This window comes from Magallana gigas, chromosome 7 (genome assembly GCF_963853765.1).
Source record: "Magallana gigas chromosome 7, xbMagGiga1.1, whole genome shotgun sequence".
In the NCBI taxonomy this organism is placed as follows: Eukaryota; Metazoa; Mollusca; class Bivalvia; order Ostreida; family Ostreidae; genus Magallana; species Magallana gigas.
The window spans coordinates 6135640-6154326 of NC_088859.1; the positions used below are offsets into that span (position 1 = coordinate 6135640).

Genomic DNA, 18687 nt, shown 5'->3' on the forward strand with positions numbered 1-18687 from the left:
ATATAATGTTTTAAAATTTTCTTCTCTATTCTCACACATCTGTATAAAAAAAACTGGCTTATAATTATGTTTACCAGGAAGACCTCTACTGAAATTTTACCGGTAATTTTCATGTCCCCTGGAGTATGGGTTTTGACTCTAGGGCTGAGGGTGAAAATGGATGTATAGGTGTTAATGCATATAATGTTAAAAAATTATCTTCTTTACTCCCACACACCTGAAAGGAAAACTGAATTCATAATTTTGTAGAATAGTTTTTACTGAAATAATTACGCGATAATAAGCAATTTTAAAGGTTTTTTTTCACGTGTAATACTATTTGTGTATTTAGTCATATCAAGTGTTGGAACTCTCTTGTGTAGGAAGGTAAAATAATTAGGAGAGAGCAGACGGGTTGACTTGTGATTTTCAAGATTTTGTTGAAATGAATACTGATCCCCTCGCTATAGTTGTCGTAACCTCGGGAACTCGGGGGGACAGACTGCTTTTCCGCTATCCCAGTACGGAGCCAACTAACCACGGAGTGTTCGAGAAATGTATGTATTATTCTGTTGTCATATATTGGGTACTCCTCGTCATCACACGCTGTGTCTTTCGTTATATTTATTTTGACACTGTCAGCTGATTATTAGATTCACAGGGTTTTAATATTGAACGCCCTTTCGATAAATCAATGTTTCAGGATTCATTGTAAACATGTAGGCCTAGTGCATTTGGTTCTACATTTTGATTTTCATAAAATGCAGCATGAAGTCATGACTTAGATTAGCTTTTGAACTGTGCTTTTTTTGCAGCCAAAGGGAGTAATCCATATGCTGTTAAAGTAACAGAGGATATTAATGTCAAAAAGTATGTGTAATTATTAATATGACTTACTAATGAAAAAGAATTTACTGATGTTACATGAATATTTGAGTAAATGTGTCTGTCAAATTTCTGCTCCTAAACTGCTACGCCTAAATGACAGGTAGCAATATTGTGACTACGTTTATTGAATTTTTACCTATTTTGGTTTGAAAATTGGCAAGGTAAGTCTTTGGAGTGATACATTCACAGATTCTTTGAAGGCTTCATTCCAAAAATCTAGTAAAATCTAATCTCTGCCTAAATTAGATATTTTTCTGGTCACAGGACACCTGATATTGCAAAGTCTTGGATAAGAGTTGGAATAATTTTCAATCTGTTTTGAATTATTTTTATTGTTTTGAACTGTTTTAAAACAAACAATGAAAACTGTTGATTGATGAACTATTGTCATTCATCAGTTTTTGATAAATCAAGTAATAATGCAAAGGAGAGCATTTATTATGAAAATGACTATTTTTATAGTTTAATATACCGGTAAATAAGGAATGGTAAAAAAAGTTTCTGTTCACCATCAGATAGATTTATCTGATAATCATGTCTCCCTGTGATTTCTGTATGATGATGTGATCTTTATGTTTTGTTTTTTAAATTATACAGAGAACCTGTGACATCTTGCATCAGAGATAACACATTAGTTGGGTAAGTGTCAAGTACATGTATTTTTCTTGTGATGCCAGGAATCTTCTGGTATATACACTATTTAATTTAACTGTTATGTTACTTACCAGTTTTTGTTTTGAACTTACTTGCTGACTTTTAAGTTAATCTGAGTCTTAAGTTTCTATTGCAATCATGTAGATAAAAAAAAATTATATATGCAGGTTTTCAGACAGCATATTGGCCAACATATTGGCAGTTAAGCAAGACCTCTGTCGAAAGCCTTTTGATCTGAAGATTGACGATGTTCGCTTTGTTGGCTACCCAATGTCTTTGGACCCCAGTAAATCCAAGCCAGGTGCTCATCAGATCATCTCATTCAACATTACATTTGTTCTCAGGGTTTGTGTCAAATATTTTACACACTTCTCTATACTTTCTTGCTACAGTAAAACTCGTTTAGTACGAACACGGATATAGCGAATTCTCGGATATAGCGAAGTCTTTTTCAGTCCCCGGTAAAATTCTTAACAAATCTTTGCAAAATTTTACGGTTAGAACGAATTCGGATATAACGAATTTACGGATATAGCGAACTGATTTTGAGTCCCGTAGAGGTGAATTATAACGAAATTTAACACTTTTATAACGAATGTCTTTACAGTTTAAAAAAGTTTGCACAACCCTTTAACATAATAGTTTGAATGAATTTATTTTCATATAATTTGTTCGAATTACAATGCAATTATTAAAGGTATCAAAGTAATGTATTTTCATTCTAAGCCTCAATTAGCAAAAATTATAGTCTTGTCTAAGAATACATGTATATAGTGAGTTCGCTATAGTTATTATTACGAATTCGTTATACGGATATAGCGAATTACGGATATAACGAAGTAAATCCTTCGGTCCCTAGGACTTCGCTATAACCGAGTTTTACTGTATGTTTATTTTATACAAGGTAATTTTTGCCTAAGTTTCAGTTTATTACCAATTCTCTTCTTTAAATCTGCTTTATTTTCCTATTGTAAACAAACATTTTGTTGACATCTTGGAACAGTAAATATCACTTGCATTTTGATGAGTTGTTGATTTAATTGCTCATGTAGTTAAAATATGCCAGGAATGTATCTATCATTGTTGTGAATGGGTATTTGTTTAACTTTCAGGCCAATGTGACGTCCTCTGTGATCCAGTGTTACACCGACTTAGTTAAACAGATCACGGTGGCCATCCATCACGAGGAGGAGAGGTGTCAATACTTGTCCTCCCAGGCCAAAATCATGCTTGCCGTCCACGACGAGGTGGCAGCCATGCCAGAGGGTGAGGGCACATGTCACTTTAGGGTTCAGAATTAGATTTGTTTGATCATGGTTGTCTCCCTTGACTCAATAAATGATTACCAGTAGTTAAGGCTTAAAAAAATGATCTTTAGTTTCTCAAGCTAAATAAAAAATAAAATGTGGCAGGCATTTAAAAAAAAAAATTGTTATTAAATGATAAAATAAATTAAAATTTTGCCAGTTGGGGTCTTGAAATTACTTTGTTTTAGCTGTAAATTTGTTATAGCCATGTTTTATATAAGGCAACTTTCTGTGGGTTTATATAAGAATTTTGCCAGGACATGAATAAGAATTTGTTAAAGCTGTAAATTCGCCCTATCCATGTTTGTTTTATTCAAGATTTGCTGTACTTTGATTCATATTTTAAGTTAAAATTGAAAAATTGAGTTATTTTCCTTTTCAATGTGGCAATAAAGTTAATCAGCATTGGTCTTGTTGTGGTGGTGCCTGAGGAATTAAATTTCAAGTTTTGGGGGGCTTAATCTGTGCTTTACCGTCTTATAGCTTTAGCAAGGACTTGTTAGAATGTTGAAACTTTGCTACCATATCCTTGCTTTATGAAAACACTTTATATTTTTCAGATTCTGTGGAGTCTCCATATGCAGCAATTCTTCAGAAATGTACTCTTGCCAGTTGTTTACAAACAATCTTTGAGGAGTAAGTCCAATTGTACATTTTTGTTGCAGTTATTTATAGAAATGAAAAAAAAAGAAATTTGTTACATGTATTCAAAATGAAATGAAAAATACACACATGTAGCAAAAAAGAATCAATGGCATATCTTTATTATCCTTTACACATAACACAATATATTTAATTTTAAAAGGTTTGATTTTTGTCAATCCCTTTGATTTCTCTTTTATTTGAGATTCCGATATTTTCAGCCTGGGTAGAACAGGACTAGTTCATCTATTCATCAATAAATGGATTGAGATTTGGTTTTGTTTGCCTCACAAAATCCACCAGATTCCAGACTCATCAGCTGTTTTGAAAATAGAGGTCAGGATTCTATTTCACATCCTATTAGAACAATACAATTTTCAATCATAATGATTTGTTTATGAAAAGACATTGTCTGGTACTTGCTATAAGATAAAGAAGCAACACTGTTTTATTTAATCGATAGAAAGGAAAACATTTTTTAACATTTCAGTGCAGTTAATTTTTTATTAAAATTAATACTCCATGATTAATGAATATTCTGTTTGTTTATCTATTGCAGCCAGAAATAATACAGAAATGTTTAGAGTGTCTGAGGTAGGCATCTTTAATCATTGAAGCTTAAGCTTTGTACAATTGATATCAACCATATGTAATGTTCAATTTTGCTGATGGCATGATCATACTTATGTTTTAGTCAGTACATTGATTATGTACACCCCTATTGATTGTTGTACAGGCCTTATCATGGAGTCCTGTTGTTGGAGGAGAAACAAGTGTTACAGGACTCACTACCCATGGACTGCAGCCCCTCCCTCAGTCGTCTGATCACTGTGTGTAGTCCACAGCAAAGTCTACAGGTGCTCTCCCAGGAGGCGGATCTCACCTTGTCACAGGTAAAATTCACTCTGTCACTGGTAAAACACACCCTGTCACTGGTAAAACACACCCTGTCACGGGTAAAAACTCGCCGTCACAGGTAAAAACTCATCCTGTCACAGGTAAAACTCATCCTGCCAGAGGTAAAACACACCTTATCACAGATAAAAATCATTTTTACTGGAAAAATCTTATCCCATCACATGTAAAACTCATTCTGTTTCATGAGAAATCTTATCCCATTCAAGGTAATACCATGTCACTGGTAAAACTCACTATGTCACAGCTAAAACACCCTGTAACCTTTATCAATTAGTTCGATTTTGATTAAACTAAATATTCAAATGCAATATATGTACTAATGTAAAATGATTTTTGGATGCATTTTTGTAGAATTTAGTTTAGTGGTGTTTAAATTTCTCAGAAATAATTCAAACTCTGAATATTGTAAAAAAAAAAACCCATGTTTTTCTGATCTACAATATTCAGTCAACGAGTCTTTGAAGGAAAAAAAAAACCATAGCAATATTTCTCTTTTTGACAGGTTTTCCATATTGTTGGTCATCTTGTGTACTGGGGAAAGGCCACCATCATCTACCCTTTGTGTGAGACCAATGTGTATGTTCTCTCCCCTGTAGCCAACACCTATACGTAAGTACATGTACCATCACTGGACACCCATGGCTAGTCTTGCACAAATTGCATAAATGTTAAATGACTGTTGACCAACACATTAAATATTTTTTATTTTAATATAGTACCAGTACATTTTTTTTTCTCAATCTACAAATGAAAATTAAGACCATGTATTAAATACATGCAGTTGTTTATAAATGTACATGTAGTTGCATGTGTAAACTTAAATTAAGCTATCTAAAGCGAATATTGGTTGATTGAAAAGGTTTATATGACCATATTTTTATATACAGATATGTATCAATATTCTCAGGTTGTTCAGACCTGACCCTATACTAATTGATTCAGATGTTTGAGAGCGGTAGCTGATTTTAATCAGATTGATCAGTGAAAGTGAGCCTCTGACACAGTATCAAGGGAGGCCACTGTGTATTGTACATTCTTTTCTTTCTACAGGAATTCAGACCTCTCTGAACAATTTAAGAAGTTGTTCAACTTGTCTCTTTGTGGTCAGCTGGCAGAGTTCTCATACCCTGTCAAACTTAGGGAATCCAAGGATGTGCTGAATCCTATCAAACAACAGGTAAATCCAGCATGTGTAGTCTTGTCTCTTAGTAACATTAATCAAAGCAAAAAAAAAAACCCACACCATGACCATGAATTGTATAATGGGCCTCTTGAAAAATATACCAGTACTGGGACAAAAGCCACTTTAAATGTAGATAATATTATTAAACTAATCAAAACATTTTGAAAAAAAAAAAATAATTGGAACTTGAGTATTCCATTAGTAAATGTCTAATTTCAGTTAAGCAAATTAAGTAAGTGCCAGAAAATGTATGTTGATTTTGTATTGCTGATATTTTCTGTGTGCACATGTACTAGTACATACCGGTATTAATTTAAAGCAGGATATAAAGTAAAAATGTTTTTGTTGAAAATTTAAACATTCTGGTGTATAACTGTTTTCCCCTCATTCCTTTTAGGACCAGAAAGTTAAAATTGTGTTGTGGATGCTGCAGCATCAACTGTTGATTCAGCTGCACACCTATGTTATTTTCTGTCCCCCTGCCTCCCGCAGAATGAAGAAAATGTCAGAGGACATGTGTAGGTCATCGGGCATGCCCATTGTACCAGAGGAGGAGTGTGTGTCGGTATCGGATATTGCATCAGGTGAGTTGTTTAAGCAATAAGCAGTTCTGTACTGTTTCTGGAATTAAAGCACCATTTTGTAATTGATTAAAATAAAACCATTCATCTGTCTTTTCCTTTATCTGTTGTTCCTTTTGACATTTTTTTATGAACAACAATTAGAATAGATTGAAGTGTAGGTGAAAAGTCAAATTTTAGTTGGATTGGGGTACAGGTAGTTTTATGTTTCAAAATGACAGATTCTCATACAAAACATAAACTTTTAAACTTGAAAGACTTGTGTAATTTTCAGTGAATAGTGATGAGAGTTTAGCGCTGAGTTACCAGGGGACCAGTCAGTTCTCCAAGTCCCCGTCCTCGGACGGCTCGCTGGCCTCTGAGGACCGGTTCCTGTCTCTCCATGAAGAGCTGTACAACCTGTCCAAAGAGGAGAGGGACTGTATCCTGGACATTCCGGCTGCGAGGACGCTGGAGGACCTGAAGCTCTTTACCAGGTGAACCACTGGCTTGTACACTATTACCTAAACTTACTGTGTATCTGTATTTTTTGGGTGCTGCAGTGAATTTTAAGCTAATATATGAACTTAATGATTTTGGGTTTCTTTACATTTTAAAAGATTTTGATAACCTGTATAATTTCTATGTGCCTTATTTTACTACAATGATTATGGAAGAAGGGAAAGTTCTGTCGCAAATATTTTATTTTTAAACTTGCAAGATGTGATTTGTTATTTTACGCGAATATTAAAGGAAGTGAACATGAAAAAAATAATTGTTGCTTAATAAATTATAAAAGCCTTTTGAAACTTAAAAATGAGGTCTGTTACCTATTTGTTTATTTCTATCGAGAGATTTTATCAATTTAACACTCTCAGTGAAAGGTTTATGGAGGTAATCCATTATTCCCCAGCATGCATCTGTTCTCTGACGTAGATAAGCCACATTGCTGCTGGTGACTGGGTCAATGTTGGAACTAGGCCAGTGTTTATGTACAGAGTTGATAAAAGTTGAGGAGAAAAATTATGCCTTGATGTGAAGAAAAATTTTGTGTACTGTCATGAGAAGACAAGGATTTAGTACATTTCTATAAATGAACCTCAGATAACTATTTATGATTTGTACAAAAAATGAATATAGATAAATTAATTTGTGAAATATAAGACCATCACATTCCAGATGTTTGTACGGAGATGCATGTGGCAGTCAGTGTTTACATAAATAAAATGCTGTTTTTAGATTTCAATTTAAATTAATATAAAATTGTAATTCCATTTTCCAGGTGGGGTTTCTTACCGTTACTTTTTATTTAAATGCCCTGGAAATTTTTCTGATTCGTTTTTTTTTATACATAAGATCTTGATGATATGTACGCCGATTCTGTTTATGCTGTCAGAAGAATAACAGGACTAAGACACTTTTTAAAAGTCAGGATGCTGTGCAATGCACCTTGTGTGCTCATTTATGTAGCACACATAATGTTCAAACTCATAAACAAGAAATTCCCGAGTGCAAGAAAAAATAGGTCACAATAACACTGATCCACAGACATTCCATTCTAGTTACATGTCACATTAACTGCTGGTGGGAATGCATCATTCTGAGATCCAAAATCTTCCTCCATAAACACTGTTTCAAATGACAACTCTTTACATTCCTTTCAAGTTTCCATTCACATTTTGATGATGGCATTTTATCCCTGTTACTACACATGTGTAAAAATGCAATGTGTCTCACTGACGGCAGCATCAGTGCTGCCCTCTCTTAGATGCTTAGAGATAACCCAGCAGGGAGGTAATGACTTTAACAATATGGCAGCGCTCATGGATTGCAAGAATTAGTTATTCTAAGTGGTATATCTTTTTACTGAGGAAAGCTCTGTCTAAACGGTTTTCAGATATCATTATACACATCAAACAGACAAATTTGAGCCCTTGATAATTTTTTCATGTTCACTTCCTTTAATTCTTCACGTTTATTCAATAATATATAGTGTCTCTATATCTTTTTAAGGCCTATAAAAAAAATTTGTGTGTTTAGGGTAACACTGATGAAAAAATTAGGTTAGGTAGGTAGGGATTTTTTTTTATTTTATCATATTTTTTTCTGCATGAATCCTAAGAGTGTTTGTTTGTGTCATATTTAAAAATGGGTTTTTAATAGAAATAATATAAAAATCACAATTGGATAAAAACAGACATCTAAAAATGGTAGGAACGGAGCATTTTTGTAGGTTAGGTAGGATTACCCTAAACACACAACTTTTTTTTTAGGCCTAATCTGAATTTACTTTTGTAATAAGACTATCAAAAATATTGTTTTGCGATGTATGTAGTTTTGTACAGTGTGTACATATCAAGTAACTTTTCAACATGATTTGAATTTCAGACTTTTCCCGTACTTTCGAGGTGACCACCATTTGGAGGAGATCATGTACTATGAGAATCTCCACCGATCTGATCTTATGGCCCTCCTGGACAAGTTCCGATCAGTATTAATCACTTGTCAGTATGAGGACCCGGCCACTTCTTTTACTCATATGGATCACCACCAAAACACCTAGGGCCGAGTCAATCCATTCCTCACCACTCGGAGAAATCAATGATGCTGGTATCTCTCTGTGAATCCCAAACATTCAGTGAAAGGCTGGCTGATCACAAGACTTGTCTGCAAGTCATGGATGAATGGAATCATCAGATCTGATTGATTCCAACAAGGGTTCAATCATTCAACTCATTCCAATAGAGATAGAGAGAATTGTATGGCTTCCTGTACAGCTGTTGTACCTGGTGTAATGGGTACCTTTTGGATGATCCTCATCGTGGATGTGATGTTTCAATCAAGGTTGTGTTTTGATTCAAATACCGGTACATTTACTGGTATATTGTATTGATTTCTTTCAGTACTTGAATGTGCAAAAATTACTTGGAAGCTGTGTATGAATGCATAGTTGGCTCATTTTATTGACATTTTCAGCTCAAAGTAGGTCATATTATAAAATGATCATGCTAACAGAACTGTAAATTTAATCAGGGAAATGATTTGGGAATCTGTAACTAAATAAGTTACCTATAATGTTAATTTGAATGAAAGCTTTGTTGAAACAATTTTTATTCTCTTGATTGATATTTCAAATTCCTACTCTGTACCAAAATATATATGCATGCAACTATATTTTTAAAAACTGATAGCGAAATTTAATTGATTCAACAACATATGAATTTGCTATGTAAGCAAGCTATTTTGAAGGAATTGTAAGTTTATTCATTCCATAATGACAGAAAGATTTGGGATGAAGGAGGATCCAATTTTTCATGAAAATATTTTCTAAACATTTTCTGATTTTATAATTTGTGAAAGTTAAAAGGATGCAAAAATGCAGTGTGGAATTTTTTAGCTGCAGGTCTGTAGCTCCCGGTCTGAAAAAATTCGGATGGACGACCTGGGAGCTACAGTGCCTCCCATAGTAAAAAACTGCAATTTACGGCGCACAAAAAATTGCGCTAGTTTTGGACTGATTAATCTCATTTCCGAACATATTCTGTACAAATACTTGATTCCAAAAAATTCCTTGGACAATTTACTACAGATATCGTCATTTCACTTGCCTCTGATATTCTTTTAAACACGATCACCAGCCCTGTAAAGTGCAGTGGTGCAGTTTGTTTACCTGTAAAAATGGCGACTCTCGATCTCGACGTGAATTAATATACTTTATTTTCCGAGGTCGGTTAGCATGTTTCAAAGAAAGTCTGAGGCAAGTAAAGTAACAATATCAGTAGTAAATTGTCTGAAGAATTTAATGGTACTAACTGTTTTCACAGAATTTGTGTGAAAATGAGGTTAATCCGTCCAAAACTAGCGCAATTTTTTGTGCGCTGTAAATTGCAGTTTTTTACTATGGGAGGCACTGTAGCTCCCAGGTCGTCCATCCGAATTTTTTCAGACCGGGAGCTACATACCTGCAGCTAGGAATTTTTAAGTTCAAAGGAAGGCTACTGTATGCATTGTTAATTTTGCCCCATGTTGTTTTCACCCTTCCTCACTTGCAAAAGGTTTTGCCCTGTCTTGAATTCGCCCAGACTAGGTTGTAATAGGCAAAAATAAAGCGGGGGAGAATATTTCCCTGTATACAGTATTGGGGGGGGGGGGGAGAGAAGGAAGGGGGTGAGTTTGCATTGGATAGTTTTAAAGACAATGAAGGTAGTTACATGTAGCTACTTTGGTTAGGACATTATGTGAAATATGGCCCATGGGCCTCTTGTTTAAGTTTTGATAACTTTGTGGAGCATAATGTGAGAGAACAGATCTATGTGCAATAAATCTTTGAAGTGCCAACAATTTTTCAGTTTTTATACCAGTGGTTATTTTTTTTTACTTGTCACAAATCAAAATGGAACAAGTTTGGTATACCTTATCTGTAATGGCAAAACATTAATAAACATAATTAGCAAAGTCTGCTAGCATTCACTGTTTTTTATAACATCTTCATAATGTTCAGAAGTACTGAAATTGACAATTTCATTTGCAGCTCTCATAAATAAACATGCTATGCCATTCCAGTGAAATGGTAATATAGCATATAAGTGTACAAAGTCACTGCCTCGAATGGTCAATGTTTGTACTGTGTATACCCTGTAATAACATCAAGTTTATCAAAGGTTGTAATTTGATAGACTGCACAAAAATGTAAAATGCTTAACAAGGTGCTTTTCATTCGTATTTCTTTAAACATCAGAGAACATAAAGAAATGAAAATATTTTTAATAAAAAATGTAAATTTATAAACAATTGTACTAATATTTATACAACCTTAATTTCTCAGAAGACTGTAAGAGGTAGCTCTAGTAATATAAAAGACTAGATACTATAAAACTAGTTTCTCATCAAACCCTTGATAGGCTGTCTTCAGCAGCTTTGTCTCGCTTGCTCACACTTTTATTACCTAGGATGTAAAATCGCAGTGGCTTCTGTGCCCATTCCTCAGCATAGTCAATATTAATCCTGGCACCTGTCACAATATTTGTCCCTGGTAAATCTTCGCCATCCTCCAGCCAAATTTCATCAGAAGACGTCATGTCCACTTTGTTGAATTTGTCTTTGCTAATTTTCAGAGCCTGACAGAGCTTTGAGGGACCATTACACAGGTCCTTCTCCTTCAGGGTCTTCTGTGATCTTATTTTCTGCATGTGGTCTATTCCATCCACTGGGTCTATCCCACGCAGCAGAACAGCAGCTCCCTCACCTGTTAGTGGAAAAAAAATATTTCATTGAGTCAGTTTTTGCACTAGAAGTAATTAATGCAAATGTCAGAATGTGTAGAATCTGGGTAAAATTTCTTTGTAATACTGAACACAGCTTTAAAAATTGCAGCAAACTAAGCAAAAGAGGCATCTGTATTAATGAAAAATACTTGTTGGAAACTCTTTTTTAAATTAATACTTAAAATTAATACTTTTTTTTCAATTCTGAATCTTTTCTGAAAATGTTTACAATATTTTGTTGCAGGATGAACGAAATACATATTAAGTGTTTAAACATACATTTGTACATTTATTAGCAATATTTGGGCTAGACACAGGGGCATTTTATCCGCTCTGCTCTCTATGACATATATAAATAATACATTAATAATGTATTATCTATATTTGTTATATTCAGAAGTATATTCTCATTATTTAACTCTATATAGATGATTGATCAATAATTGTAATATTAGCTCGTCCGAAAAACATTGACCAGTCAATAATTTTTTTAATATTGACCAACTAGGCATGATATCTAGAGAATATTCCCTTTATTTCAATTAATTGCTCCTGATTTGATGATTCATAAATGGTGATGTAAATAACTCGTAGTGACTCCAAAACAAGGTGACGTCATAATGGGCAATCAGTCGAGGCAAGTAAACAACGTACATGAAATGCGCCGGTTTGCTATCATAACAGATTTAAGGATTTGCGAATTACTTTGAAGTACATTTAAAACTTAATTCTTACGGGGGGCCGGAATATCACCAGTGACCGTTTGATGCCGAGGATATTTTGGAAATGAAATTTGCACAAAATTGATTCTATGTTGAGCTAAGAAAATTACAGCGATCTATTTTCAATTACTTTCTTAAATTTTGGTTTGTTTCTTCATGAAACAAAACAAAAGTTGTCTGTGTTTTCGGCAAAATAGATTATATTAGCCCCTTTGGGATGAAAATATTGGCCTCCGCTTTGGGCAATATTTCGTCCCTCGTGGGCTTATATAATCAATGTTGCCCTCTACCCCAGTCAATATTTGTATTAAGATGCCCCTGTGGACTAGGGTTGAAAAGCTCTGTGTAATTGTCCCACACGGCTCTGGCAGGCTCTGGAAATTAGGAAAGACAAATTCATCAAAAAGGATACAACTTCTTCTGATTAACTGCAAACTTCACCCTCTGTCATGTTTTCTTACCCTCACCCAAATATCACTTATATCTCAAGAGAGGAACCATGTTTTTTTTATATATCTGCCAATACAATATTACATGTATATATGGTTCATTTACCTTCACTGGATATATTCATACAGCAGTACATGCCATAGATATTGTAAACATAACATGTCCCTGGTTCCATAAACATGGCCTCATTTTTGTTAGTCCTTTTACCATTAAAGGAGTGGGCTCCTTTGTCCTCTCCCCCTAGGTATGCCTCTGTCTCCACAATAAGACCACTTAGTCTCTCCCCCGTGTCTTTGCAGTAGCGTACCAAAACCTTGCCAAGTAATGCTTTGGCAAGACTCTCGCAGTCCTGCTTGTAAAAACTTTTTACTAGCCTCGATTTCATTCCTTTGGTAAGATTATCAGAGGACAAGCGTTTTCTTGCTTCTGATTCTACTTTCAAAACTTTTGCCGAAGGACTTTGAGCTGAGGATTGCTTTCCATCACTGATTTCCGGTTTCCTTTTCCTCTTTGAATTCATAACAAAAATAAAAGTTTCTGTAAAATGGAAAAAAAATAGTTCAAAATTTGAATTTTTTATATCTAATTTAGAAATATATGTTATCACTTATATACTGGTGCAAGACCTTGACAATAACCAATACTCCCTGCTGGATTGCAATATCAGCACATAAAATAATGGTGAGAACTGCATGGTACTTGATACTTGGCAACAATATAGAATTTGTCTTTGACACACTAGATTAATTAAGAGTAATGCCTATGTTTGTAATTGTAACTAATAGTAATTTGAATGTTAGCATGCTCAATATTTACAGTCAACTGAAGTGCAAACGGAATGTATGTAAGAATATACATGTTTGTCTCTATAAAGAGAACAGAACAAAATAGCAAAATACAGCTCAAAAGAATATTTAATATGAAATTGGAATTAGGGCTAAATACAAAATTGTTCCCCTCTTGTCATAAAAAAGTGGGAAAGTAGAGGAGGTACGAAAGATAACTTATGCTACGGACAAAGGGGAGAATCAGTTTTAGAGAAGGGGGTTCACGCATCTGAGTCGCATGCCAAGGTTACCCTGTCACACATCTTGTAAAAATGCTCATGTCTTTTGACATTTTGCGCAAACAACATTACTTAATTTTGAGAAGCTTCTACATGACAATTAATATATCATTTAGACGGAATAAAATCGGAGGAATCTCGGACTAAAAGCATTTAAGAGCAAAAATCTACTCTGTCTACAATGAGATATGAAAAAAACTACAGCACATGTACTATAATATTACGTCTGTGTTTATAATCTTACATACATAATACAACCGAAATCAAAAATTATATACCTCTAAAGAAAAGTTGCCAACCAAGCAATTAAAAAACAAAGTGAAAGTAAAAGTTACCATCCAGTCATTCAATCGACAAATCCAATTGGACCAGCTACGACATGTCAAAGAGGCTACTTGCGGGATATACAACAGTACAATGTATTGGCGCACATACAACCGTGAAACTTTTTTTTGTAATTCCCTCGCTCACGGAATATCAATAAAAGTTTTGTAGCATTTAGACGTATACTACATTATAGCCATTTCTGGTGTTTGGTTTACCGAATAAAATAGATATTATGCTTACCAGCTCGCGATCGACTCTCTTAATTCTAACATCTTGGTTATTTTCCTTTTCATCGAATTTCGGCAAATGCACAGGTATATGTGTATTATTATTAAAAATTGCCCAAATGTGCTGCATAACTGTTATATATTTTTATAGAAGGTTAGTTTATACGTCACTGCTTCTATAGATAATTATTTTAAGGAACAACATATGAATTTTAAGAAATGACATTCATTTTAAAAAGAGAAAATTAAAAGGCCATCAACATGCATGGTCAATGTCCTGTGCTGCACAGTGTATGGCACTGCATTGGATTTCAAATTTTGATGAGATCAGAGACATAAATAAATGCTATATATGTCTTTCAGTCTTCTTAAAAACTCCCTCCTCATCCCGCGCGACTAGCTGTCACATTCGAAATCTCTTCTATGACGTATATGAAATCGATATCGCACGAGTTTCTATAGAAATACATTTTCTAATCAAAAGGTAAGATTGCACGCATTTTATAGATAATCATACTTTAGGAATTGGTTTGTAAAAATGTGACTTTTATCAGGGTCCCTGCTTTTATATAGGGTCGTAGTCGACTGAAAAGCGCGCACATACGTATACATGTACGTAACTCGTACCACTCGAAAGCTAAAGGTTTTATAACCTTAGACGATGACGGTTGCATGTACTGTTGCAAATGACTGTCATAAATAAGTTATAAGGTATCAAGCAGAAAATTGGTTTTGACGGACGATCTAATGTTTAAAAAAAAAATTAAGATATCCCTTATGGTGCCCAATTTTAGAATTGAACATGCGCAATTGAGTAATTATACGGGCATCCGATTGACGTCACGTGGTTTCCCATGCCCTTTCTTTTCGTACACCATACAGCTCAAGGAGCCGGTTGGGTCACTCACTGTACCAAAGTAGACTGCCATACCTGATTAGAGGTTAGTTTATCAATTGAAAGTTTGTCTGTTCGTTGAATAGTTATTTTAATCTGCACATTGCAACCTTATTTTGTCAACGACGAGGAGTAAATATTAATTTTTAAACAAAATCTTCCAGTCAGTGGTTAAAAACATCCAAGTCATTGGTTGAGTGATCTGAAGTCCATTGTGGTAGCTTGTTTAGCTTTTGATAATTACGCTGGGATAGCATATTGTTTTGAGTAAAGACAGATTGACCCGTTAAACGTTCTAATTTTGCAAGTTTTCAGTACAAGGGACTCGAATTTAACTTTCAAGATCATAGTGATCTTGTGACCTTCAACAGTGTTCAAACGTAAAATCTATGTTGAAAATTTAACTAATTCAGGTAGAAAACAAGAAGTTAATTTAACTTATGACCTCCTACATGACACAGTTGCTGATTCCTTTTAAATTCAGAAAATTACTTTTTACATGACTGAAAATAAGACGTGTAGGAGGAGTGATTACTATATAACTCTAAAACTTGTTTTATGCTTGATGAAAGATCTAAAATATTTTTATAAGAGATCATTTATCGTACTTAGATAGTTATGAGACTGTATTTCTATTTGTTCTTTGAAATCAGAAATTTTGGTCAGGTTTGATCCTTAGTTTGACAGGTTGTGCAACATATTTTGCATGTAGTTTAAATGTACACCCAGACCCTGGATTTAAAATCTCAAGGACTAAGAGGTCAATATTAAACCACTATACTGAACTTTTAATATCATTCTAATGATATTTTTTTTCTTTTTCTCTTTACAGATGTCTTCTAAAAAGCTTTCCTTCGCAGAAAACTTCGCTCTTAGTGGAGCTGCTGCCATCATTTCCAAAACTGCAGCTGCACCTATTGAAAGAATCAAGCTTTTGGTTCAGAATCAAGATGAAATGCTCAAGGCTGGTCGTTTGAGTGAGCCATACAAGGGTGTCATTGACTGCACAGTCCGTACCTACAAAACTGAAGGATTTCTTCCATTCTGGAGAGGAAACATGGCCAACTGTATCCGATATTTCCCAACTCAGGCTCTTAACTTTGCCTTCAAGGACAAGATCAAGCAGATCTTCAAGGCCTCTAAACAAGACAGCTACATGTTGGGATTTGCCAAAAACATTGGATCAGGAGGTCTTGCTGGAGCCATGTCCCTCTGCTTCGTCTACTCCCTCGACTACTGCAGAACCCGTCTGGCTAATGATGCCAAGTCAGCTGGAAAAGGTGGCGGAGAACGTCAGTTCAACGGAATGGTTGATGTATACAGAAAGACCATTGCATCCGATGGAGTTGCTGGATTATACAGAGGTTTTGTCATCTCCTGCGTAGGAATCATTGTCTACAGAGGTTGCTACTTCGGCTTTTATGACACTTTACGACCGATTCTCCTAGGAGACAATGCTAGTGTCTTGTTATCATTTGCTCTTGGATACGTGGTCACAATTAGCGCTGGGCTGGTCTCCTACCCCATCGATACAATCAGGAGACGTATGATGATGACATCCGGTGAGGCTGTCAAATACAAGGGATCATTGGATTGCGCTATGGTCATTATCAAGAACGAGGGATTCATGAGCTTGATGAAGGGAGCTGGAGCCAACATTCTAAGAGGTGTAGCCGGCGCTGGTGTGCTCGCTGGATTCGACAAATTCCAAGCCCTCTACATTGCCTGGCGTCTGGGCAACGAGAAGAAGTAGATATTGTGACTGTTTTAGTGAAATTTTCAATGAGTGATATATTTTTACCTGGTTGAACAACAAAGACTGTTCTGTCAATTAACACAATTTTGCAAAAGAGTGTCTTGAGAGTAATACATGTTCTATTCAGTATTGTTGTGTTGACACATTTCATTACTTCATGTTAACATCAGTAAACCTGGAAATGCATTGTTAATAAAAATAAGTTATTAGACAACAACATGAAGAATATATATTTTTTGTACTGGTTTGTGTATGCATTGCATATTTAGCTTGAAGGATAGCATCTTAGAAGGATGCTGGATGAAGTATCCATCTCTGTTTAAAAATAGTAGCTTATTCTCCTACTGTACCAATCACTGTAGTACAGGAAATTATCTAGTATATACACTGTAGATAATTTATATGATGGTTTTAATTTGCTTTTCTTTTCACCATTTTCAATTTTTCCACAAAAATAAACTCGGCATGAATAGTTTTATTTACTGCAGGATAAGAGTCCAGTGATTTTAAAATAAGTTTTTCTCTATAGACTGAAATTAAAATTGTCTCAATTGGTTCTTTGTTACAAATGTTAGCATTGTGGAATAGAAATGACTTGCAGTATGTAGTAAATTAAAAAGGAAACAATTTTAATTACAAGCCCTTTTGCATTTATAGATACTAGAATGACTAGTAGATGTAACATACAAAATGTTGACATGGATTTTATGCATGCTTGTATTTTGGCATTGAAGCAAACTTCTAGGGATGTGTATTATTCAGCCCAAATTTTACTGTGGTGGAGCACATTTAAGCAAGGGACTTCATAACCCTTATTGACAGCCATAATTCCCTTTTACTGTTGTATCCTTACAACCCCCATATAAGCCGCAGACCTCTTTACAGTTTATAGTATTTTGCTGTGAAGGTCTTGCCGGTGTGAACTTGCATCTTTCATTGCTATGAAGCTTGGTTGTGATGAAATTATCAATTTTAGGCCCTTATTTCTAGACACAAAAAAGTACTAACATTAAATATATCGGTTAATGCATTATTTACAAACAGAAAATGAACATTAAGAATAATTTAATTCTGTAACGCGGCATTTGATGGATAGAAAAATTTAGTTAATTTGTATAACCTGGTTTGCACATCACAAGACACATCAAAATGCACCAACGTCAAAAACGTACTATTCTGCTTGACGTTACGTTTGAAATTTGAACAGAATTATATCATTTTAAAAGGAAACGGACTCGGTTTGAACAGTAAATTGCAGAAAATTAAATTATAAGGAATGAACTCGGATGTCTACCCAAGTTATACTCGCATAACCTGGGTTGGAGCAATTTACGCTTTTTTATCCGTCTGTCTGTGCAGTCGATATCTTTCTTACGGAAATCGAAACATTTGAAGTTCATGTTTACACAGATTGCTTATGAGGGTGCGAAATTTGTGTTTGGTATTCATCTTTCTTTTGAAAAACATTTGAAGATTCCTTATGACCTAAGGGTGCGACATGATTTTTACCCAGGGTCATTTGGGCAAGTTCAAGGTCACTGGAAGGAAAAGTGTAAAAGAACTATATATGATATTTGGCCCCCATAATTTGCCATTTTTAAAGTGTTTCGGGTACAATGAAATGTTATGTTTTAGAAGAGTTGATATAAAATATATTTTTCACCTATTTATTTGATTTATTTGCACTTACTGGGAGTATATGACGTCAGAAATGATGCTTTTTCTGTAATTCAATCAAAATTAGTCAAAAATTGACATTTTTCATATCTTTTATGAATGGGAAATATAGAGCATATGCTTGAACAAGAAAAAAAATTGTCACTTATTAGTATTGGGTAGATACATCTCT

At 34.6% G+C, this 18687-nt stretch overlaps 3 protein-coding genes across 8 annotated transcripts in view; 2 read left to right on the forward strand and 1 right to left on the reverse strand.

The window, feature by feature from the left end:
• Positions 1–17055, forward strand: part of LOC105335076 (uncharacterized) — a 147051-nt gene extending 129996 nt beyond the window's left edge. Inside the window, exons 1-2 of one of the 2 annotated variants that reach the window (XM_011438753.4) lie at positions 14974–15128; positions 15915–17055. In XM_011438753.4, coding sequence (XP_011437055.1) covers positions 15915–16835 — 921 coding nt within the window. In that variant the 5' untranslated portion in view covers positions 14974–15128 and the 3' untranslated portion in view covers positions 16836–17055. Of the gene's footprint in view, positions 1–14973; positions 15129–15914 lie in introns of those variants that run through there. The other variant, XM_066065197.1, reaches the window with a different exon arrangement.
• On the forward strand, positions 354–10589 carry LOC105335078 (GATOR1 complex protein NPRL3). The gene is made up of 14 exons (XM_011438759.4): positions 354–536; positions 795–849; positions 1465–1506; positions 1689–1866; positions 2634–2787; positions 3389–3464; positions 3692–3806; positions 4030–4064; positions 4207–4363; positions 4891–4997; positions 5439–5565; positions 5969–6155; positions 6427–6628; positions 8520–10589. Exons 1-14 carry the CDS (start codon positions 425–427, stop codon positions 8692–8694), a joined length of 1722 nt encoding a protein of 573 aa, XP_011437061.2. The 5' UTR covers positions 354–424; the 3' UTR covers positions 8695–10589.
• On the reverse strand, positions 10042–14103 carry LOC105335077 (putative 3-methyladenine DNA glycosylase). Of its 5 annotated transcripts, none has more exons than XM_011438755.4 (3): positions 13969–14103; positions 12673–13104; positions 10042–11376 (listed from the first exon to the last, which is right to left on the reverse strand). In XM_011438755.4, the coding sequence occupies exons 2-3, from the start codon at positions 13085–13087 to the stop codon at positions 11018–11020; spliced, it is 774 nt and encodes a 257-aa protein (XP_011437057.3). In that variant the 5' UTR covers positions 13088–13104; positions 13969–14103; the 3' UTR covers positions 10042–11017. The 5 variants fall into 5 exon arrangements, with proteins under 5 accessions (XP_011437057.3, XP_019925657.3, XP_011437056.3 ...); XM_020070098.3 differs by having other exon boundaries at positions 12775–13104; positions 13912–14014; XM_011438754.4 differs by having other exon boundaries at positions 13912–14013.
• Positions 17056–18687: the final 1632 nt, after the last annotated feature.